Consider the following 24270-nt stretch of genomic DNA (forward strand, 5'->3'; position numbering starts at 1 on the left):
ATTTCTGTGTTACTTTTATTTGCTCAAGATTGCACTTAAATACACATTAAAACTAATGTACAGCATCAACATTTCCCACATTATCACGGTTTTTATTTTTGAGGCAAAAATAGTCAAAAATATTTTATGTCTACAAGCCTCATTTTCATTGTTAGTATATAAAGCACTAAGTTTTAAAAGCAAATGTAGTTTGGAGATGTTTATCCTAGGACAGAAGAACTCCCCTCCTTCAGATAAACTATTTCCTTACCCAGGATTGCTCTGGCAACCTGGCAGAACTACAGGTGCATAGAACTGTTCTTTTAGACCAGTTTTATTCCATATCTTGCAGTACAACTCATCTACTAAAAGCCTTTCTGGTTTCCTTTCAATTGGGAATGCAGGAGCACTCCACCCACTGGCTCTTTCTCAGAATAATGATTGAAACACTTTAAACTAGCTTTGAAGTTTGACGATCATTTGCACGAGTTAAGCATGAATGGTCCCAGCCTTCATTAGTCAGTGCTTGAAACTCAAATATTTATTTGGTGCTCTTGCCTTTACCTTTGCACCCCTTTCCATTCCGGATTTTAGAGGCCAGTGTAAGTGCACAGGAGCTACACAGGAAAAGAGCCCTGTTAGAGGAACTTGCTGTTTCCAAGCTGCTCTTTCTGGAGAAGTCAGCAAGAGCCGACAGACAAACAGGCTTCTGAGAGAGCAAAGTGTGCTGTACTGGCTTTAGTGGCCCACAGCACCAGCGGGATAGCATCAGCTCTGTAAACTGACCAGGCACTATCCCAAAGAAGACAAGACAGCACAGCCTGCTACCGTGATAACAAAACAAAACGAAAAGCCCGCTCCAGGAGCTTCAGAAGGAGCAAACACTTCCGGAGCAAAAAAAACAAATAAAAACCGGGCCATCTGAGCGGTTGAGAGCAGCGCAGAGCTCCGGTCCGGAGGAGCAGCCCTCGGCCGCCCCGCCCCAGGTCGGCCATGCGGTTGCCTCACACGGCGGCCCGCCTGCTGCCACCGCTCCGTGAGGGGGTCGCTCTGCATCCGCGACGCGGAGCCACACGGACACCGGAGCAGGTGAGACAGCACGGAGACGGAAGCGGGCTGGGGAGAACGGCCGGCCCCTTCCTGCTGGGGGAGGGATATATATATGTATATATATATGTGGGATACAACCGTTGAGAGTTTGTTTTGTTTTTCCTTTTTAGTTCCTCTCTCCGAAGCTGGAAAATAAAACCAAAGGGAAGCTCCAAAAGCAAGTCTGTCAAGTTGTTCTGGACCACTTTGAGAAGCAGTACTCGGCAGAGCTGGGAGATGTGTGGAGCAGCGTCAGGTCTGTTGTTTTGTGCTTACCCTTTTTGGTAGGGGAATGAGAGAGGTTGTGTTAGTTTATGAAGCACTTAAAAACTAACTTCAGATACAGAATCACAAAATGACCTGGGTTGGAAGGGACCTCAAGGATCATGTAGTTCCAAACCCCCTGCCTGGCAGGGCCACCAAACATACACCTTTACTAGATCAGGTTGCCCAGGGCCCCGTCCAACCTGGTCTTGAACACCTCCAAGGACGGGGCATCCACAGCCTNAGGGCCCCGTCCAACCTGGTCTTGAACACCTCCAAGGACGGGGCATCCACAGCCTCTCTGGGCAGCCTGTTCCAGGGCCTCACCACTGGATACTGCTGTCTTGCATGCTCTGTAAGCTGCTCTGTAGAAACGTAGTTCAAAAAGTAACCCTTTATACTTCACAGCTGCTATTAGTATTTTTCTACAGCTTCATAGTTGAGGTGTTAGACTAAATTGAGAAGCGGCTGTTTATCTGTACAGAAAATAGTGTGACTTAATTTGGGCCTTGATCACGCAGTAGTTGAAGAACTGGATTTGAGAGTGGACAACTTGGCCTTCCTTGCTGGCTGGTAGTCCCTCATTAAAAAATAAGGCTACAGAAAAGCCCTTCTGGGGGAGTTCATTGCTTAGCTTGTGTGTAAGGAACATGAACAAAAGCAGCCAGCTTCGGGCTGAATGCTCGTGTGAGCTGTGCCATATTACTTTGAGTGGAAGAGTGTCTCGTGTGTCTTCCACAGTCATTTGTTAAAGAATTTGGAAAAACTGAGAATGCCTTATTTCAGAAGGACTTATTGTTTTAATGTAATAACTAGGGAAAATGATGGCTTAATTTCCTGCTGAAGTTCTTTTCCTGCATGTTTTTCACAGCTATGTCTAATCAAAGTGGTTCCTTTTTGAATGCAGAAGAATAATCCAGTTACCTGTATGTAGGGAGGGCCTTCTTACATGGTGGGAAAGCTCATCTTACTCATTGTGTTATTAGATTTTTCCTTCTTCCAATCTAGAGATGTACTCACATACCCATCGTGCTGGCAGCACGCCGTCCTGCTCAACAAATTCAGCCACGCTGCTGACCTGGAGGACACCTTGTGTGCACAGGGATATCATCCTGCCTTCAGTGCAACTTTGCCCTATCTTCCAAGATCACTGAAGTGTTACGTCAGTAGAACTCCGGGGAGGTTCCCTTCACAAAAACATCAGACGGGTAGACTGAAAGAATATTATCTACTCAATGCTGCTTCTGTGTTACCAGTGCTGGCATTAGAGGTGAAGGATGGGGAAGACGTTTTGGATCTCTGTGCTGCGCCAGGGGGTAAATCGATTGTGATTCTACAGTGTGCCTCTCCAGGTAAAGTATCAAGAAGCTGCTTTGTGTCTGGGCTATTTGAGGTGTGTCAGTGTTCTGTACAAGAGTTGGAAATGGGGAATGGGGGGGGCTTAATACAAGTGTTTAGTTCCATGCTGTTTGGTAACATTCTTTTGAATTCTGTTTACCTACAAGATGATGGAAGTGGCAGAAGTTATTTAAATATGGGTCACTGCATAGTGACAGACAAATGCAGAGTAGCTTTGTTTTACTTTTTTTCACTAATTTCCTTGTATTACTTCTGAAGAATTTACTTCAAGTCCTTTGTAGGTTTCTTGACCCATGAAGTTAAGTAATTTTCAACCCTAGAACATTTGTACTTTTTTTTTCCCTCTCTGCTTCCAGTCTGGGCTGCGCTGTGTAAATAGCGTAAGAAAATAAATGAACTCGTGTAAAATGGAATATAGATTAAACGTGCTAGATCTAGGCAGGGAAAGAAAGCTTATAACAAGAAATTGGTCTGTACCAGTATTTAATAAGTTCCAGTCTTGATTTACCTAGATGTTGCAGAAGAGAGCTCTGAGATAACTTCGATGTGTTAGAAAGCCACTGCTTGGTGTTGCCCAGTTCTGCTAGGCCAGGGGGTTCAAATAAGCCTTTGTTGCTGCTTCCAAGTTTGTTAGTTTGGGTAGTAATTGTCTCAAAGTGTTTGAAGAACCTTTAGGTTCTTGCAGATGAGACTGTTCATTAGAACCACCTGTCCTACCAATTACAGCTGGTTCTCATTATCTCTCTTTTAGAGCAATTCAGTGTTGCTGATGAGGTAAATGAAACATGGGTTGCCCTTTCAAAAAGTCATGGAGGGGGAATGTTTGTTTATTTTACCTCTGCTTCTAAAGGTATCAGTTTGTTGCTGAGAAGGTAAGTTTCAAGGAAGTTGATCATGGCTGTACCTGAGTGGCTGGATGCTGAGATGTTCTGCTATCTATAGCAGACATAGGATAAACCACAGGTGGGTGTCCAGAGTTGGGAAAGGAGAGACTTTATTAAAATAGCAAGGGGAAATAAGAGAAAATGGGTTGTTGTGCTTGATTATATAGGTGACTCTTCTTCAAAAGTTCTGACTACTCTGACATAGGGTGCAGTCAGCTGAGGTTTCATTTAGTTAAAAGGTAGTTAATTGATAAGAGATATGTACTTTGTTATCTAAGTATGGTGGCAGGAGCCCAGGACAATCTAAAGACAGCACTGCTTTTTGTATGTGACTTATGTTTAAAGTTTGTTTTACTGTGGAAGTCTATTGCTACTCTAAGTATTTTAGTTTTTTCTAGTAAATATTCATGGGTTGCTGTGTAGGAATATGTTAAATTTACTAGGTTTTATAAAGAAAACAAGCCATGCTATAAAACGTGCAATAACATAAAAGCACAGTTTATAAGCTCAGTGTCTGTCTCAAAAAGTATCCACAGAATTTCTGAGACTTGTGTAACTTTTTTTTTTTTCTTTAACAAATGCACTGGGACTGATTTACTTTCTTTTTATTTTTTTTTTAAGGTCAATTTCACTGTAATGAGTACGACGAGTTGAGGTTCAGGTGGTTGAGACAGACAATGGAATCCTTCATCCCACATCCTCAGTTTGACTTAATAACCATCTCTAACCTGGATGGTAGACAGATTGGAGAACTTAAGCCTGAGTTCTTTGACAAGGTAACATTATTGCTCATTAGCAAAAGATATTTCTTCATTTTGCTTCTTTTCCTATGCTGTTCCCCTTTTTTCTGTGTTTTTCTGAAGATATTTGCACATGAACTTGGATCTTTGTTATATCAATATCTGCAGTGCCTCAGAAATCATTTGATGAAGCTTATTGCACATTTGTTCATGTGTTAGATGATACACCCAGTTAGTCCTGACAAGGAGTCTTGAAAACAAAGAGCTTATGGCTTTGGATGTATATTGGAAGTGCTCTGTCACAGCTTGAGCCAGTGGCTGAGCACCTGGTGGGAAGGCAGGGCCAACTCAGGGAGCTCAGGTGCAAGCAGTGCACTTGAGTGACCAAAAGAGGTAGAACCAGGATCCACCCCTTCCTATACCTCACCTAAGGGTTGGAAGTGGAGGTGAGGGTATCTTTTGCTAGAGATCCCTGCCTACCTGAGGCCTTCTGAAGGTAATCAGATTCTTTCGTTTCTATGCCTTCTACTGTCATGTCTGAGCAGATCCTCATTTGCTGCAGCCTGAGGTCTTGCTGCTATGCCATTGTTGTGCCTTCCATCATGTTACCATGAGGGAAGGAGAAAGATCCATCCAGCTAGAGTGTAGTTTTGGGGCAGCAGCTTCTTATTTCCTACGTGGTGATTCCTTAAGAATGCCACATCTCAACTTAGTAATTAGATTGTTCCCACCCCCAAAATGGAAAGTAAAATATGGTGTTTTAAGTGCTTCCAAAGGTGCGTTGGGTGGGTTTTGATATACAGTTTTCAGAAAGTGAATTATCTGCATTGTGAGTGTCTCATTTGCTCTTTTTTGTATAGATCCTGGTTGATGCTCCTTGTTCAAATGACAGAAGTTGGTTATTCTCTTTTGATATTCAGCAAGCTACGCTTAGGTTACTACGAAGGAGAGAGTTGTCTGTTCTGCAGTTCCAATTGCTAAGGTGAGAAGTGCAAAGAAGAGCCATTAAAGGAGCTTTTATAGTTAATGAAAATTATATGAGGCTGAGATCTGTCATGTCTAATATCCAAACCTAAGTTGCACCACATGAGGGGAAAAAAAAAATGTAAAGAGTGCGTTGTTGTAGTTGTTGTTTAGATGAAAAAATTAACTTGAATATGGACATTGCTTGGTGTAACATAAGTGGTGAGGTCGGGGTCCCTTGCTGTGTGGTCCTGTTTAACTAAATTATTTGTATCCATTTGTTTTGGAATGATTCAGAGCAGTCAGGTACCATAGCAGTGTATCTTTAGCAAATACAGCTAAAATGATTTCATAGTTATTCCTTATCTGAAGTGAAAACTTGCATAGCATTCCTGGTTTATTTCTTTTTCTTAAACTTTGAGGGAGTAGTCTTGTTTCTGTGTCTGTGTGTATATATTCCCCCTTGATTACTGTTAGACCAAAAATACTGCTTACCATAACTATTTAGGTTTAAAAAAAAAAAAGAAGAATGCTGGTTTATGGGGGAACCAGGCTGGGAGAGGCTGTCTATTTTTCAGGAGCTTCTGCCTAGTAACTTAAATCAAAGTTGTCATGTATTACACTTTTTAATATTAGCAGACAGGCTGGCTAGCATTTGTGAAACCTTTGAAACTCATTTTTCTCTGATGAGGGAAAAACTGTCCTGTGACTTCTCAGTAATTCCTTCTAGACTTGAGTGTTTTTAAGTAAGAAATAACCATGCTTGAAGACTATCTGTCAAAGCAAGTTGAGGGGAAATATAACATATTACAAAAAAGGAAGTTATTATGGAAAGTTCCCTTTGCAGCATTTCCAGATAGGTCTTTTCCAACCAGAACTTGTGCAAAACTATCAGAAGCCTGTGATTTATAGCAGAAATATGAGTATCTTATTGCAGTAATGCATCATGTCATCCATTTCCTTTGAAGAAATCAATCACATTTAAAACGCTGACCTACTTCAGTTTTTTTCTTTTCAATATTTGACATACAAAATCCAATTTGTGATTCCCAACCAAAAGAAAGCATATATCATGCAGTGAAATTTAGAGAATTTGCATAAATCACTGTGGATTGTAATGTTGAAGTGGAGGATTCATGACAACAAGAACTTTTTTTAAGAACAAAACCAATGGAAATACGCGCCTGTCACCGCAAATAAAGTTTGACTGAATTATTCCTAAATTGAGGAAAGAATTTCGTCTGTTGAAAGTACTCTTTGCAGTAGCAACAAGAAGAATAAGTGTTGTAAGGACCAGAGTTGTTTTGAAATGGAAATTAAAATCCTTTTACTTGCATTTCATCATTCAGATATCTGAGCGGTTCTGGAGGTTAAACAATATTGTTATGCACACTGGATATTTTTGTCTTCTAAAAGATTTTGGGGCACACAATAATGGTGAGATTCATGGCGTAAAGACTGCCCGCTTAATCTAATAATGTACTTGGTAAATGTTGTATGTGTCTGCTGGATTTTTACTGCTCCTTCTGATTATTTTAGAATGGATTTCCAATATTAATGGCATCTCAGATTATATGTGAAAGGAGGAAAAAGGAAATCATAAAATGAGACCAAGAAAGCCTAAATGATTCATGCAAGTGCATTAGAATTTTTGCAAAACTAAGATTGTAGAATATTGCCTACTTGAGGCTTTGTTTTATAGCCAGGGTGCATAATTATAAATCAGAAATTCAGTTTGAGTTCTGTCTCTGATACTTTCTGGTAATAGGTACCTGTAAATAATATCCAGGAAGGCTGAATGTATGTGAAATCACCTGGCTTGAGTCAGTGCTAGCTCTGGGTTACCTATTCAGGCTGCCTTGAGCTATATGTTCATTGGTATCTCTCACCTCAGCTGTTCTATCTGTAAAACAGTAATAAATATAAAGCTAGATCTCAGCTAATTAACCAATTTAATTAAAAAATTAAGGAAAAAAAAGCAACTGATGGAATGTTCTTCCTCCACCACTGTGAACAAAATTTGGAATGTAAATGAATAGCATAGATGTTGCTTATAAAATTTGCTGTTCAACAAGGGCATCACCGATTTGGAGGAAATTGAGACTGTAGTGATTGTTAATATTGAAACCAAAGCATCCCTGCAGAGTGCTATAATCCAAGAACACGCTGCAAATCTTGTTATTATTTGGGGTGTTCGTGCAGAAAAGAAATTGCAAAGTAAGGAGCGTTCATTTCCTGATAGTGAATGCTAGCAAGGGAGGCCGTGGTTCCCACAAATGAGTTTACCAATATTATCAGTTCTCAAATGAAAATTAAACTAGGGGTTAAGGTTGAGTGCATAATAACTTGATGGTGAAACCATTGCAGATGTTGTAATTATTCCTGAACCAGTTATTGCAGCTGAAATAAACTGTTAGGATTCAGCTGAAAATATATCCAAACAGGATGCGCTTCAGAAAATGCAACAAAGACATTCAGACTACTTTAATTCTATACACAACGTTTTGCAGGAGTTAAACAGCTGTAATTGGTGTTTAATACAGTTCTGGTCGAGTGGAACTCAAACTGACTTTAAGAGATGTAGCTGGCTTTTTTTACCTCTTTTTCTCTGGAAGTAGTTAACTGCAAGGGTTAGTTTTGAGTGTATAAGACAAGCATGCTTAAAGCCAAAAGGTCTGAGAGAATTCGGAGTATATGAGAGGTTTGAAGAACCATGACTATATGAGACTATGGCCATTCAGCCCTTCTGATTACTGGTAGCAAAGGCAGTAATGCAAAGTAGTTGTTTTTGCTAGTTGTACCTGGTCTTCTTTTTCAGAATTCAAAATGAAGCTTTGAATCTAGGCTAAGGAATTAGAAAAAGACTTCATTGTCCCTGGTTAATAAATGCTTCAATCAAGACAATGAGCATGTCCCAGGATCACCATGGTTTATTACAGCATGTCAGCAACTCACTGCAACCAAATAAGGAACTTATTTTTCCTCTGTCTACTTGATATCTATCTGCGAGAACAGCCCCTAAGCACTCTTTGTGCATGTTAGCAGAATGTCCGGTGTCTTCTCTTCCCTCTTGAACATCAGGGTCAAGGTGTGTGGCACACTTGTGTGGCCTGTAAAATAAGATTGACATTTTCCTTTACATCATCAGGTAGAATTGGCAGTCCAGGTCTCTAAAGGCTGACTTGCGTACCAGCAGACCAGCACTGTTTTCTGAAGCCCAGGCTTTTGAAGATTAAGTTAATAATAAAACTTCTGGTAAAAGTTTAGGATGCAAACGGTTTAAGTTACAAGCTGCTGTTTTCTCTCTGTAATTAAAATCAGTGATGTGGATTCATAGAATAAACATGCTTGTAGAATTTCACAGGTGAAAGTACAGTTGTATCCAGAGTTCCCTTAATGTCGGAACTTAAAAAGGGTAGCGAGGCTGAATGTCATCTGGGAAATAGAAATACAAGAGTCCATTCAGAAATAGGGCGTCCTTGGTTGAGATACTGTTGGACTGCTAACATCAGAGCTATGTGGGTGAAGTTGTGGAACATTTTTAAATGGTCTGAGGGAATTCTAAACTGAGATATCAGTTATGGAGGGCTGAATTGAGAGAGGAAATGGATGCTGTGTCCTGTGGAGAAGGGAAGAGAAAGCATGTAAGAAAAGTGAGGGGTAAGTCACACACAGGATTGCTGATCTGCACTGTTTTTTGCCTTGTTCCCTGGAGTTTTTCTTCTTTCTCCTCATGTAGTCTTGTTTTCTATAATCATCTACTCACCTTCACTAAGTATCTGTTGTTCTGACTGATTCTGCACATGGTTCTTTCTTTAACCCCTTTCTGTCTTTGAAAAGTTGAGTAATTTACATCTGTTAATGTGCTAAGTCTGCAATAGGCTTCAGAAGTCTCCTGGTCTGCATTTCTCTAATTGAGAAGGTTCTGCTGTTAGTATTTTCTCAAATAAAACTTTTAAGTTGGGAAGAGGAACAGACCTCTGCAAGTGTTAGTTGTGCTATGACTAAAATAACAGAAGGGTTGAAGTTCTGATTTGAAGTGAGCTGACTCTGGCTGCTACAGGGTAACCACACCTAGCCTTACTGTTATCAGCACTGATTGTGTGGAGGCACAGCATGTATGTGGACGAGGCAGCTGCAGCCTTTGAGAGTGGAAGAAAAGTTGATGAGTGTTGCATTGACACTTTTGGCTCTTAAATGTGTGTCTAGAAATAAGCTGGTTTGTTGCCCTTGTAAGGATGTTGCAGTTTTAGTATAGCAAAGGGTATCTCGTAGCCCTGTGTGAACAGGGTGATTGTTCTAAGACTCAGTGCTCATCGCAAGAGAAAGCTCAATAATGTTAAACGGAAGGCCTGATATTCTTATCAGAAGAACTTCAGATTGTTTGCTGTAGAAACATTATTGATCAGAATTTTCAGAGGAAGAAATTGACTAATAGATGTGTTTGATTTTCTTCTTTGGAGGCTGTTTACTTTAATTCTGCAAAGGAGCTGTTTCTTACCATACTGCATAGTGATATTTGAACTTGTCTCTCTCTTGTACACCTCTGTCACTGCTCTTCACAAATTATTTGAAACTGGGCATGTCATCACAAGAAGGATTTCCTTGTCGTTTTGGCTTTATCTGGGAAAAGCAAAGCAAAACCTTTAATGCACAGTCCATATTACTGTGCTGCACCTGGACTCCTGTAGGTAAAAAGGAAACGTGTGATAGTGTTTGTCAACAGAAAGAATTGAGGGTAAAAGCAAGCTTAAATTCAAACACTCTAATTCTTGAATAGTTTCTATGTGTTAGCAGGTTTTATTCTGATCAGTGTTGTGCACATTGAGCAGTAATACATTCCAGTTGCCGAAAGATGGCACTGTTGAAGTGCTATTGTTTTTTTAAATGCCCTATAATATACCCCATCTTTTTACTTTAAATGCTGTAAAAGGTTAAATGAGTAGTGTAATTAATGTTGACCCTTCCAATGGCATGCAGTGTACACCCAAGCATAGCAGGAGTGGGCTGAACATACAGGTGCTAAATATGATTTTGAAATGCACGTATATTTTCTCCCTGTTTTTAAAGGAGAATTGGAGGTGCCAAGACTTTTAAAACAAGTAAAATGTCAGCTTATCATGTTTAATTTTCTCCTAGTGTGAAAAATCTTAATTTAGGGTTCTTGCTAACTGTATTTTAGTTGCTTGAAGAAGTGCTTTCAGAGTTGTTGTATGGCTCTAGAGCTGTCTGTATTCCCAGAGATACTAAATACTAGTGTTTCCTCTAATAGCATCATCTCCAGTTCTAGGTTTTAAAGTAATTATTGAGAAATAAACTTTAAAAAATTGCTTTGAAATAGTGTATTCTTTAAAATAAGTGAAACTATTATCCAGTATTCAGGATTTGTGAGGGATTAAAAGAGACTAGTGCACCCTTTTACCTCTGACTTTGTGGTACCTCAAGTGCCATTTAACCTGTTTCCAAAGAAACATCTTGCAAAAAATATTAAGTAGGGCAAAACTTTTTCTTTGAATAAATTCATTTAGAATGAGAAAAGCTGCAATTTATGTTTGGATCACAGTTGTGTTTTAAACTTATGTACTGGAAAGATTTAAGTGCAGATTCAGTGACTGTAAAGTAATGATGTCAGTAAGCCAAAGCAGACATGAAGAAGCATCAAGCAAATTTCTACAGAATAATGTGCCAGTTAATCTCAGCATAACCTGTAATTTTCCAGCTATTGTAATTACAAGCCACTGATTTCAGTATTTTGATGTTGTATTGCATTTCCCTAATTGTACAGTGCTGGTATCTCTGAAGTTGCAATCACTACCTCAGAATATATTGAGGTTTTTTTCCTTTAGTTTAACACACAGTTCTTTTTCACAAACATGTAGTAGTAATTGCAGATCTACGATGCACTTCTTTTTGCATGCTATTTTATATTGTATCTTGGAAGAGCTAAACCTGGAGGTTTTGGATTCAGGCCTTACATGATGAATGGTGCATTTCAATTGATTGTTTTGTGTTTTACCAATTTTATTTTATTTATTTATTGCTGTGCATTAACTGTGTTACAGAAGTAAAACAACAACCTCACGCTTCTGAGGTCATGCAATATGAAAAGGTGCAACACAAGCTGAGTAACAAAAATCAGCTGTTGGCAGTGTAGTAAAACAGAGTTGGTTATTTGGAGAACTTGACATGTGAGGCTCCAGGAAAAACTTCCTGTCCTTCCAATACGTGTTCTCGTGAGAAGCCTGAAACTGTGCAGTGTCAGTGCATGTTATGTGTAAAATTCAGTATTTCAGCATTTTAGCTAAATTTTGCTACTTCTTTCACCAGTAGGAAGAACCTCTGTTCCACTAAGAGAAAAATCACTGTGGTTTAACTACTACCTCATATATTTTATGCTTAAGCAACACGTTATAATAAAAGAAAGGTGAAAAACTGTCAGTGTATTCTACCGTCGTGTCTTTATTTTTTTCAGTCATTCTAGTTTTGGAGCTCATGTTTGAAAGTTACCGTGTACTTTATGACAAGCACCGGATTGCCTTGTTGAGAGTCAAGCTTTAAGTAAGAATCAGAGCAGTAATGTCTCACGTAAGAGGAGCTGTACATCCTTTGACTGTGTATTCACAGCAGTGATGGTGTGTTCTGCTGGGTGTCAGTATGCTATGGTCCAGCTCTGATGTGCCCCTTTAATGGGCTTGTTTCCCCCTCTGTTGTTTATATGAGATTAGTTTCCTAAATATATTTTTGCGTGCTTTCTTATGAATGAATTCTCTACCTTGCTGACGATGAGGGGATCTGATTCTCTGAATCAGCTTAACCCACCGCATTATCCCCCTGTGACTTTGAGCCCAGCTCTTCTTCACTTTGAATTTTGCAGCTCTTTGAAGGTTTTTCAAAAGCCAGGCACAGCTTAATCAAGGATGGCGGTTGGTTGACATTGAACACTGCTGCTGAAGCAGCTGTTGCTGAGCCTGTCAAGATGGATAGATACAGTGATTTAACCTTGCAGTGTCAAGTAATCTCTACTGGGTATTTTAATTCATGACATAGGTTCAGAGTAAAGATGACTTTGCATTGAGCGGAGTGACTTTTCTGGGTCATAGGACAGTGAAAATTGCCAAGGAGTCCTGGTTCCCATTGTGAGATTTTCTGGATTTTCTTCTGGAAATGGTGTTGCTCCTTCCTCTGAATCTTGCACCAGGGACTTGGTGGTTGGAGCATGATGCCTTTGGAGGTAGTGCCTCGAATGTTTGCTACTTCATAGGAAAAAGAAAAGCATTTAGCAGTGTCTATGCTAGCCTACTTTTTCAGTACTTACCTCTTACCTTTTCCAGTTTTTAACAGTAGAAGTATTTTCTCACTTGTTTAAATTCTCATAAGTATATGCATTATGGGAAAGCACTTGCGGTTATCAACAGGAATACAGTTTCCAGGTGTACTGAAAGTACATCTTGATTTTTGAGCAAGAATATCTTCACACTTTGGCTGTTCTTTTGTGGTGCAGTATTCCTGGATATATGGAGAAGGTATAAAAGGAAGGAGAAAATACAAAAACGAGAAAATTATTTGGTTTCTTATGATATTACGAAGATGAGCTACACTTTAAGACACTGTTTAGGTCTCTTTTCTGTAAGTTCTGATAAAAAGCTAGAAAACAAGAAGCTATTAGAAGAATGCTTTTATGATTTCCAGAGCTGGTACGAGTCTAAGGAGACAGTAAGAGAACTGTGCACTGATTCTGGTTTGTTGTTCATCTTTAGAATTTACTTTCCTATTTTTTAATGGTTTTGCATTTGCTTATGCTTAAACACAGAGGTCTCTCTAAGAATGGCCTCACCGTACTTTCAGTACTGTACTGTACTTAGGTACTATGTCCTTAGTGAGGTCTTCAGATACCGCTATAGCACATGTACAAAGCTAAGTATTTTTAGAAGGAGTAACTGAACTGTGATCAGTTTTTTTTCTCCTTTCTTGTAGTGCCAGAAACAATTACGCCTGTGGCAAAACCCCACATTTCAGTGACCTTTTCAATTCCGTTAAGTGTTGCTTATGTTTCGTACATCGTGTTTTACATGTTAAATGTGGATACGTATAATCAACTTGGTGTATGAATGAGGAACTGCTTACGAACTACATTCACAGCTGTTTTATCAATGCTTGCGTTTGTCTGAGAAGTGAATATGTTGTCTTGCTTTCTGGTACTCTGACTGTGGCACTTAATTATCTGTGTTGTTTTGTTCATATGTTTACAAGTGCAGGATTTGTGATGTGCCCTGTGATTCCTCAATAGTAACTATAATGAACAAGTGACACTTTGAGCACTGGGCTATTTCTTTCCAAGACACAGCACAGTGGCATTGAGTGTTAGCCCAAAATTCTGAAGAGATGCTTTACTGTAAGATTCCTAAACTAAAAAATGGTACTGTGAATTATGCCTTAAGAAGATAATTTCACAAAGATTGCTTTCACTCTAGCATTTGAAATCTAAGTAAACAGGCAGTCAACACAAGATATCTAAAAAACTTTTCTTGTCTGTCATGAAACAGAATGGAATATTACTTAGATTACTGAATTTCTTGCAGATATCTTGTGATATGCATACCGTGGTTTCCTGCTCTGATTTATAGTTGTCTTCCTTACATCTGGCTGTGTTTTGATTGGTTAGACAAGACAGACAGAAGTAGCGTTAACTCTGCCCATTAAAATGGATGGCTGTCACTATAGCACAAGAGCTCCATGCAAAAAGTTACTTGGAGAGACAACTGAGGTTCTCTGGTTCAGTACTTTTTGTACCCTGCTATAAGGTATATGTATATTGGGATGCAGGAGGAGGAGAAAGGGTGACTATCCAAGACTTAGTAATTGAAGTGAATCCTGGTAATTAGAATCATAGAGTTGTTACGATCGTCTAATCCAACTATGAACCCATCACCCAACTGTCAACCCATCAATTGCAGAATTTTGGAAAATAAGGTCTGAGTTGGACAAGGTGACTTTCAGAATGGCATTCCAACATAAATCTTTCCATGATCGTGTGAGAGGATGTTGGTACAACTATTCTTTATTATCTTTCTCAAGGTGATGTGGTAAATGCCATCCATATCTGACTGTATCTAAAATATTCTTAAGCACTTTCACAGATTCTCAAAAACTACTCAGAAACCTGAGATAAGCTTGCTCCTTCACAAGCTTTAGCTAATTTTGGTAGCATCCTAGAATGAGACCATTAGGCTCAGTTAAATTGGAAGTATTCAGACTACATAAGTACTCTGTAACCTGCTCTTTACCTATAACAGGCTGATCTTGAACTGTTCTCTCACTTATGCTAAATGTGGTAGCCATCTGCTCACTTACTGAACTGATACAACAAAGGCATTAAACACTGACTTTTAGTTTTTGGTTTCTTTCTTTTTTTAGCATCATCTGTTGAGAGAGATTTGTTCCCTTATGCAAAGTAAAAATGGAGTAGTGTAGTTACCAGCGAATTATGTATTTGGCTTGTTGATCAGCCTTACTGAGACTAATAGAAGTGAGCGAGATGGGTTTATGCTGTTCAGAGAAATACAATGCAAAGTTTAACAGCATAATGCAAAGAGGATAGAGTATAATACAAAGGTGTTCTCACCTGGGAAGGTGAACAGTGTTGTATTATCTCAGTCATTTGTCCTGGCGTTTCCCTATTATTTTGGACAGGACTTTCAGAGTTGTTTTGATCCTGCTTGTGATAAAGCTTTTATTATTGATTCTTTTTACTGAAAAGGCCCAATCTTGTTTTGAAAGAAATGAAAGAAGGGACCCGAGATTTCTCCCTCCCCCACTCTTTTTTTCCTTTTTTCTCAACTGCTTTCATTCTGATATCATGTTTAGCAGAACCTCAGCTTGCCTCTGGAGGATCTGCTGTTTCAATGCCATAGTGTTTATTCATCTGAGCCTGGAATCGAGCTCACTGCTTCTGGGGGCAGCTCACCTGAATAGAGGATTGGGGTTTTTCTTTTCCACTTGGTGTCTTCATGTTGTTGGTTTTGTTTTGTCTCTCTTTGTGCTGTCACCTCAGTGATACCTACCAGTCTAAGACTACAAGAGTCTTCTGTGGTGCAAGGTTTTATTACTTTCTTAAATGTGCTATAAGTGAAAATTAATTGTCTATCTCATTTCCTTACTCACACGAGTTATAGTCTTTCTCTCTCTATGAGAAGGACCTTGGGGATCTGCTTTAATGGAACGTAAACAATTTGTTCAGTCTCAGTTTCAGTGGGGAATTAAGGGCAGGATGGGGGGGTTGTTGGGGTAGGAACACCCTGTTCTGTCCATCAGTAGACATGAAGTTTTCTATAAACCTGAAATATTGCCCTTATTTAGTCAGTATTTGTCAACAGGGTAATAAATGAGGGGTATATAAACACGTAGGCATATGTAGATGATATAATGCAACAAATCATATTTCCTTAGGAGATCAGATTCAAAAGTAATGTCTCAGTGAAATCTGCAGTCCTGATATATGCTGAATAAGTTGCTGAAATGGCACAAATTAGAGCAGAGCAATTAGTCCAGGCTATTATTGCAACATTACATTCTGCTATTTGTTCACTCCAGCAGCCAGCTAAGTATCTAACTAGCACTTTTGATGTGGCATTCACCCATTTTGTATGCACAGTTGCAGCATTTTCACAGTTGTGCTGTGCATATAAATGATCCAGAGTGTATTCTGCAACTCTGAATGAATGCTGTTGTCTACTTGTCATTCTTATATTAAAAGAAACCAACACACTCTTAATTAACTGAGAATACAATAACAAATGAGAAGGCAAAACTGTGATGCAGGTGTTTTCCTGAACTGCCAATTATTCTATTAATATTTCAGTGGGGTTTTTTTTCTCCTACTTGTGTACTTATTTGTAAATCTGGATTTAAATCTCTTGTACCTTTCCTTCTTTTTGCCTCCCCTGTCCTCTCCCTCAGTACGTCACTGTATACGTTGAACATTGTTTTGTTTCATTATTTGCAGGTCTGCTATTAAAGCACTGCGTCCCGGTGGATCCCTGGTCTACTCTACGTGCACTCTCTCAAAGGCGGAGAACAGCGATGTAATAAATCTCATTCTAAACTCCTGCTCTAACGTTATTCCTGTAGATATACGTGAAATTGCCAAAGCTGTTTCCCAGGAATTCACTTTTCACAGTGATACACAACAGCATGAGCTTCTGGTTCTGCCAGAGAAAGGGAGAGCGTGGGGCCCAATGTATGTGGCTAAATTAAGGAAAATTCAGTCCACGTGATGCCTGTTTCACTGATTAGTGAATAAGCCGTATTTATTTCTACTGTGCTGTGTGTGTTTGAACACGTCCAAGTCAACCGAATTTAGAGCTTTGATGTTTTGTATATGCAGCTCCCTAATAAGATGTAAATGAAATGTAACCTGGTTACCTGAAAATACAAAATGTGTTTTTTAATACAAACTTGGGGGCTTCTGCAAAATCAGAGCCCAGCGGTATTTTCCAGGTGATGTTCTTAAATGGATTTCTATTCCAGAGTAGAGGCCTATGTCCTACATGGTGCTTTTTGTACTGTTTTTAAATTACTAATTCAGATTAAATGCAGTATATTTTTTCAAAAATGGTGTGAATTGGTGCCTGTTTCTGAAGTCACTGAAATCCTGCATTAGTTTTTGAAGATATCTTGTTTGAATTGTGTTTTTTCTTGTAGGAGCTGCTTTGTATGCAGAGTTGATCATCTCAAGCTCTGCCTATTCCTAGTAATGGCAAAACAGGGGTAATATTAGTTAGGTTTGTTACTGCTTGAAAACTCTCTTATATTTAGCTGCTGACCTTTGCAGCTGTACATCAACACCAGCTTGTTTTTAGCTTAGAAAAATAATTTATGTGTTTGAAAGGTCTTTATAACAGTGGATTTAGATGTGTTTCGCTTTGATACTTAGTTTGTGACATAATGCAGTATATCAAGCTGGCTATAGAGCACCTAGAACTGGAATGATTAATAACTGCAGTAGTGGTAACTGTATTCAGACAGTTTTGTTACACGATTGCACTCATTATGAACAAAATAATCTGAAAAGGTGGTTTATACCCCGAGTTAAGGAATGTTAAATGAATTTGTGATGGCACGTGTGGTATGTACAGAAGGAGATTCAATGCGAAGAGTATGTATTAATGTTCTCTTAAGTTTCCTCAGTTCTGCTATACAGTGCTGTAGAGAAATATGGCTATATAGACAGGTACGTACATGTTCATGCATATACACAGAAAAGCCATATTTTCCAGTATAATGTCTATTGACTGGGTGTGTAAAGCACGGATATGTCAGTGCTTGGCTTTTGCCTGTGAATAAGTCATCTAACAGTGTATCTGCTTGGTTGGATGCCTGTGATCAAGAAGAATGGAGCCCTTCTGTGCCACTCTTAACAAAGAGATGAAGTTGTTTCCCTGACTGAAGTTTATAGTAAGTTTTTAAGGAATGGTGTTGTAAAGAGTGGCTGCTTTTCTGTGAGGTGGATGGCACGTGTTTCAGGTTTGTGTGACTGCATACATACGGTTATTTCATATTTTGTGTATGTGTATTTGTGTGTGTACACATTTGTAACTGATTTTCCCAATCAAAACCAAGATTTAATGCAGATTTCTTTTTATTTTGAATACAGAAGGACATTGGATTGTAAATACTGGAAAAAAATAATTAAAATAATTATCAATTCAGCACCTCATTAACAAAGGTGAGAATAATGTTGATTACGTGAGGTCTTCTCTCCGAAGCTCCATTGGAATGCAGTAATTCTGCAGCAGTTTCTCCAGGAGTTCTATTATGACAAGCTGAAAAATGCTTGTTACCGTTATGAGTAAACTACCTTTTGTCTCCAGAATGGGAATGCTGGGAACCTCCTGGGTCTACTGTTTAGAGCAGTGAGAAGGCAGTGTTCAAAACGGTGAAAGCTGAAGAGTAGAAAGATCTTTGTTGCTTAAAAACAGATGCTGTTCTTCAGCAGTAGCCTTTGGTTCTTCGGGTCCCTTTGAATGAGAAGAAAATGGTTGGGGCGGTTTGCCCTCAAACAATATCTCACTGCTGTTCCTACTGCTGAAGCAAATAAATGCGAGAAGTACTCTTCTCCTTTGGTACATGGATTTCCAGTTAGATTCTCCCCTCACTTTGCGATGGAAAATGTTTGAGGTGCCCCAATAGTAGTAAATTTACAGCAGTATCTCTGAAAGCTTGAGGCAGAGAAGTCACTAATGTATGCAGATGATGAGACTGTGTTCCTTTGAAAAATCCGAACAGCATCTGCCCCAGAAACATTAAATGTAATGTCTGAATTTGGAGTCATCTCAGGCGACTGGAAGAAATAACAATACCCTTGTCAAAATGCTTTCCATCAGTTTTATTTGCCCTGTGGAAATTGAAATGGAAAGTGTAGAATGTAACATTCAGGAATGGAATTAAAATATGTGATTAAACTGAATAGTTGAGGGAAATGTGGGCTAGGTAATCACGCAATGAATAAAGGAATCCTTGAAAACTGAACTTTACTCAGTCTTGGCATGTGGGTGGGTCCCTGTGAACTGCATTGCATTAGACCTAAATTATGCTGCAAGGGCTACCAGTTTATATAAAAGCTACACTGAGTTCTGCAGCACCCTTTGCTGTTCTGGAGTTTCTTTTCAGCTAGCCTAAAAGGGCCGGAGGAAAAGAGGCTCTCTGAGAAGTAATACTTATTTTGCCTCATAGCAGATGAGTGCTAGTTCAGGGTACTGCAGAGAATTTATGTTCCAGTTAGTTCTGGCTGTAGACAGGGCTTTGGTAAGCACATGTGGTGGAGGGGAGTAAAAAAACAGTAAGGGAGATGTTCCTAATGGAGGTAATGGGGGTAGTTTGCAGACAACACAAAGCGACTTTCAAGTGAGGGTATTTCTTGGAAAGCTTGTGTGCCTGTTCACATATTTCTTGGTTACTTCCACTGTATTTAGAAGTGTTGTCTGTTACAGTGTGTCCAGAGGAGGGCCACAAAGATGATCAGAGGGGTGGAGCATCTCTGTGAGGAAAGTTGGTCTGGTGGTTGGCAACCCTGCACACAGCATGAGGGTTGAAAGTGGGTGATCATTGTGGTCCTTTTCAATCCAGACTGATTCTTCAGAATTTTATCTACTTACCTTCAGGACAAAGCAGCAGTCTGTTTTTTACATCCTTTTCCCTGAGGTGTACTATATCCTGTCTCCTCTGTCACAAGCAGCACTGTTGGAAATGAGGTAGCAAAAAAGTTGGTGGCTCCATTTTAATGGAAGCGGCAGCCCCATGAACAGTTATGTGAGCAAGCTGAGGGCAAGAAAGTGGCCTCTTTTGTTGTGTGTTGGAGTAGCCAGAGAAATCTGCATTATCTTCAAGGCAGGCAATTAAGACTGCACTTCTTTAATTACTTGCAGATCTATCTCATGTGGCAAATATCAGTGCAGAGGTATTTCAGAGACAGTAGAGGTAACTGGAACTCAACTAATTGTGCTTTTTCCACCATTCCTTTTTCAAACATACAGAAAATATTTTCTGTGTTTAGATGTTTGGGCTTTTTTTTTTAGTTTCTCTGTATGTATGTGTGTATATATGGTACAATAAGATGATCTTATAGAGGAAGCTTCAATATTTGCCAGATTTATCTTTTATCGATGACATCTGACACAGTTCAATTACAGCTTGTCAAAAGCATTCTCCACTGTGGAGCAGAGTGGAAAAACAAATTACACACACAAACGACGCTGGACTGTTACAGTCAACTCGGGGACTAACAACCTCTTGACTTTCTTACTAAGATGCATGAAAAGCAATGGAAGCATAATGTGAAATATGGGAGGAAGAATACCATGGCTTTCTGTGGCTCTGAACTGAATGGAACAGCAGCAATGCTGAATCCTGTGTAGTTCATCAGTGAGTGATGGAGAAGGGAGAATTCCTGGGTTCAGAGAGGGTAAAAAATTACTTGGGGCCACAGTTGTGTGCTGGGGTTGGGTAGGACCTGCCTAAGTCATTTGGCTATCAGTACTATCACTGTAGGGAAATTTATTCTGAGAATGTTGCCAGGAAAGCGATGGGGTTTTGCTTCAAATTAATCAAGTATTTAAATCAGCCATGAGCACTTAAATAGAACCTGACTACCTGTTTCTAACAGAGTGGTTGATCTGTTGGTGCTGTGTTCTTGTTGGGAAAATTGCTTTGGCCTGCTGGGGAACTTATGCAATAGAAGTCTATATTTTTATGTCTATAAATGAGCCTTTTTTTCTTTTTTTTTTTTCTTCCCCTATTTCTAGAGGAAACTTGAGCAGCACATATTTATAGTCAGTTTCCAGATAAAACTCAGCCAGAGATGAAACTCTTAAGTTCTCAATTACCATTTTTATCAAACTTGGATCAGAGAGCATGGAGTGTTGCTGGTCTCAGGCTTTATATAGCTCTGCTGTGCCCCCACCATGTGATTTCTGACAAAAGTTGGATTTTATAACATGGATCATAGCAATGCATTTATCTGAAAATACTTTTCCTGTCTGATCTTCCTCGGTGCCCCTAGGATTTAAGGTCAGAGTCTAATGGCTCTGGGAGGAGTTGGATTTTATTTGACAGAGTATGCAGTCTTCTGCAGAGTAAAGCATCATAGAGCTCCCTTGGCTTGGTTTAAAAAAATGCAGGTGGTATGGAAATAAAACACACTGTTTAAAAAGTGACAACTACTCTTGAAAGGAAGGGGTGGAACATAAATCTGGTTGGTCGCTTACGTAAGTGCTTCCTCGCTGTTTAACTTAGAGGTAGTACTGTGGACCTGGTCGCTTGCTTTGGTGATAGGCCTAACACAACTCATTCACCATTTGTCTCAAGCAACTTGATTTGCTACTGGAGAAATCTCTAGAGGTGCATATTTATCTTGCTTCAGTGAGAGTCTGCGAGCAAATGGCTTTCAAGAGAAGCAAGGCAAAAGTTCAGGCTCTTCATACGTGTTCTTGTGTTATGTTTTCCTGCTTGAGATGCGTCTTGAGTATGAAGTGTATAAGAATGTAGATCGTATTATAGACATGCTTTTTTCCCCCTTTTTTATTGTACTTATTAAATATTCTGCCCTAAAAGAGGAAGAAGTCTAGTGCTCTCTACCTAATAAAATAAGGTGTGTTGAGGCAGGTGGGAGTCGGTGGGTAAGGAACAATGTGAAAATAGCAACAGAATACCTGTTTTAAAAGTTCTCAGCTTGGCTGGAAACTGTTAGAGGAGTGTGCATGCATTACTGAGAATTAAACAATGGTATCAAGTTGCATTACTCAAAATTCAGAACATTAAATGAGTAGTTCACATCCCTGCCTGCTTTCATGTTCACCATCACACAGGGAACAAATGAGCAGCTATTGCAGTGCCTTTATTTGGTTATGTGGGGCTACGAAAAGCAGGTAAATATGTAACTGATAGAAATCTCAAGTATGTTTCTAGTTGTCCCTATCTGAAACAAGGTAAGAGTTTGGAGCTCTGCCTCATGTATTTTGTAATGGTTTTTACTTTGTTGATATGTTTTTTAGGAGAAGACTAGATTGGTTGAATCTGTGATTAAGTAGTTGATGGAATCATTCCTTACAGGAAGGAGAAGTCAGAACATTGAGTAGTTTAAATCTAGAGTGCACAGAGGATTAGAAAAGGTACAGGGAGGAATAATTTTGTGTTGGCAGGAAATAGACTTAATAGTACTTTTTATCTGTAATTTTTATGATTCTATGGCTAACTGGGGAAAAGTGTAATGTTCCTGATACAGCAACTGAAGGTAAGAGAGAGAAGATTGACATACCCAGAGCTGTTATAATTCATTTCATTACTTCACAAAGGGCTTTTATATTGTCACGCCCATAAAGCGCCAGTGTGTGTGCTTATAGCCAATTCATCTTTATATACTGCTTCTGATCCCATTGAGGTGAATGGCAAAACTCCCATCAATTTTAATGGCAGTGGGATATGGCCCATTTTGTAGATATACAATGTATATTTCCTGCACACACTACCTATGTTCTGTGTATAATGTGCCTCTCATCTGAGGCTCTGAGAATGTTTTACAAAGCGGTTAATTCAAAACTGTTCATGTCGCCTCCAACTGATAACGTGATCTGCCTTCAGAAGGAGATTTAGAAGTTGGCATTAGGTTATTTATTAATTTTAGGCACAGTATGCACTTAGAAGGTCTTCACGTGTGAAGGGCCATCTTTGGAAAATTTCCATGAATGAGTTGCTGGAGGTAAATAGATTAGAAGTACATGTCATACTTGCAAGGTTACCATTACGCTTCAAAACTGAAAAATAGGAAGCACCAAGGAGAATTGAAGGCAGCATGGATCATTGGGCTTTTATATTACTGGTAGTCTGCAGCCCCAGAGGCTTTGAAGGGTCCCTTTTGGATATCACTTGTGTGAATAGAATAGATTCACTTAATTAACAGGGTAACAAAAAACAAAAAGTCATTGTTGATTCTTTGAACATCTCAGCATTCTTACTGAGAAACATGTTAGACAGTGCTGAGGTACCCGCTTCTTCCAGAAACCACCATCCTCGAGTCTGTTTAAAATAAATGTGCAACATATGAGCTGTGTTTTAGTGACTTTAAACTCTTGCTGTTGTGCTTGAAAAATGTGGATTCATAACAGCATTCAGCACGTGTGTAATAGAAATAGAGCTGACAGGCCTGTGTCTTCACTTGAGCATCTTCCTTCCTTCACAGTTATGTACGTACATATGTAAGTTAGGTATTATTTGCATTCCTAGCTTAATGAGATAACGGGGTTTGTAGAGGACCCAAATGTTTACTTTGCTGTGTAACTTAGTCTTACAGGATAGTTGTGAGTTATGTACCAGTAGAGACTAAATAATTCAGCAAACTGTACTGCAGGTGGCTGATCACCAGGCCTTTCTGTACAACATGCTCTTTCACTTAGCGTGTGCTGCATCACACATTCTGTAATTGGAATATGCAAAGACTTAGTCTCTTTATTTGACTGGGATGTATGCAAGAGTATATTCACCTTGCTGATGTAGGTCTGCTTTTGGTTAGGGCTGTAACAATGAAGGATGCGTCTTCATGAATTTAAACGGCTGTGTTGTGGTGGAGTGACACAGGAAAATACTACTTACGCTTTCTTCTAGACTTGCAGAGTACAAAATGCTGTAGCTTCTAAACTCAACTTTGCTTTAGTCTGAGAAATGTGGCTTTTTTCTTTTTTTTTTTTTTTTTTTAATTATTGATGCTTGAGTCAAGAAACACAGAAGTTTTATTTCCTTTCAAATTGCATCATACAAATTGATTCTCGATGAAGAACAGGCATCTCAGAAAAACTTTTACAGTTTCACTTGGGTTGCAGGTGCAGAGGACATCAAAGTGGGGATATTATTGAAGTTAACACTCTGAAGGTTACTCTGCTACTTAAAGGAGCAGTGTAATTAGCCTTTGGAGTTTGTCTACAAGGTTTGTGGGGTTTTTTTTTGTGTTTTTTTTCTTTTTTGTTCTCTTCAGGAGGGGATATTAGGTAATAGTTGTGGTGAGAATGAATGTCTGAGGAAGAATAGGTGCATTGCACTGAAAAGTGTATGGGATTATTCTGCCAGTGCAACTGAATGGATCCATGCTTAGCTCAAGTTCTTGATATGGAGAACAGCTCCTCCTCCTACATGCTTAAGTACATCTGCTGAGAGGCTTCTATAGATGCTTCTACCTGAAAGGACTTAGAGATGGCTAGAGTGCGGTTTGGTTCTCAGGATCACAGATAAGTATATGAAGGCTGATTAGATGCAGTGCACTGTGCTTTATTTTGTCTATTTTAGTGAACTTTTTGCATTGTTGATGTATGTATTTTGAATAAGCAGAGGAAAAAAAGGAACTATGCTAGAGATAAATGTCTTAGTATAAAGTTTTGTAAAGTTCTTTTTCCTATTTAAAAATTGTTCTTTCTGAAATCGGATATAAGACAAAAAGACTGTAAAAGGTT

The 24270-nt window shown here is 39.1% G+C and overlaps 1 protein-coding gene across 2 annotated transcripts; it reads left to right on the forward strand.

The window, feature by feature from the left end:
• Positions 1–497: 497 nt before the first annotated feature.
• Positions 498–18805, forward strand: NSUN3 (NOP2/Sun RNA methyltransferase 3). Of its 2 annotated transcripts, none has more exons than XM_032448122.1 (6): positions 498–1068; positions 1215–1324; positions 2341–2684; positions 4197–4351; positions 5176–5297; positions 16281–18805. In XM_032448122.1, exons 1-6 carry the CDS (start codon positions 973–975, stop codon positions 16549–16551), a joined length of 1098 nt encoding a protein of 365 aa, XP_032304013.1. In that variant the 5' UTR covers positions 498–972; the 3' UTR covers positions 16552–18805. The 2 variants fall into 2 exon arrangements, with proteins under 2 accessions (XP_032304013.1, XP_015734224.1); XM_015878738.2 differs by having other exon boundaries at positions 501–1068; positions 1200–1324.
• Positions 18806–24270: the final 5465 nt, after the last annotated feature.

This window comes from Coturnix japonica, chromosome 1, assembly GCF_001577835.2.
Source record: "Coturnix japonica isolate 7356 chromosome 1, Coturnix japonica 2.1, whole genome shotgun sequence".
Taxonomy (NCBI): Eukaryota; Metazoa; Chordata; class Aves; order Galliformes; family Phasianidae; genus Coturnix; species Coturnix japonica.

What these genes read in the sequence shown, in the direction of transcription:
- NSUN3 (XM_015878738.2), top strand. Translation starts at nt 973, where the DNA reads ATGCGGTTGCCTCACACGGCGGCCCGCCTGCTGCCACCGCTCCGTGAG. An exon ending in CCACACGGACACCGGAGCAG is followed by an intron (nt 1,069 to 1,199) that starts GTGAGACAGCAC and finishes TTTCCTTTTTAG; the next exon opens with TTCCTCTCTCCGAAGCTGGA. An exon ending in CTGCAGTTCCAATTGCTAAG is followed by an intron (nt 5,298 to 16,280) that starts GTGAGAAGTGCA and finishes CATTATTTGCAG; the next exon opens with GTCTGCTATTAAAGCACTGC.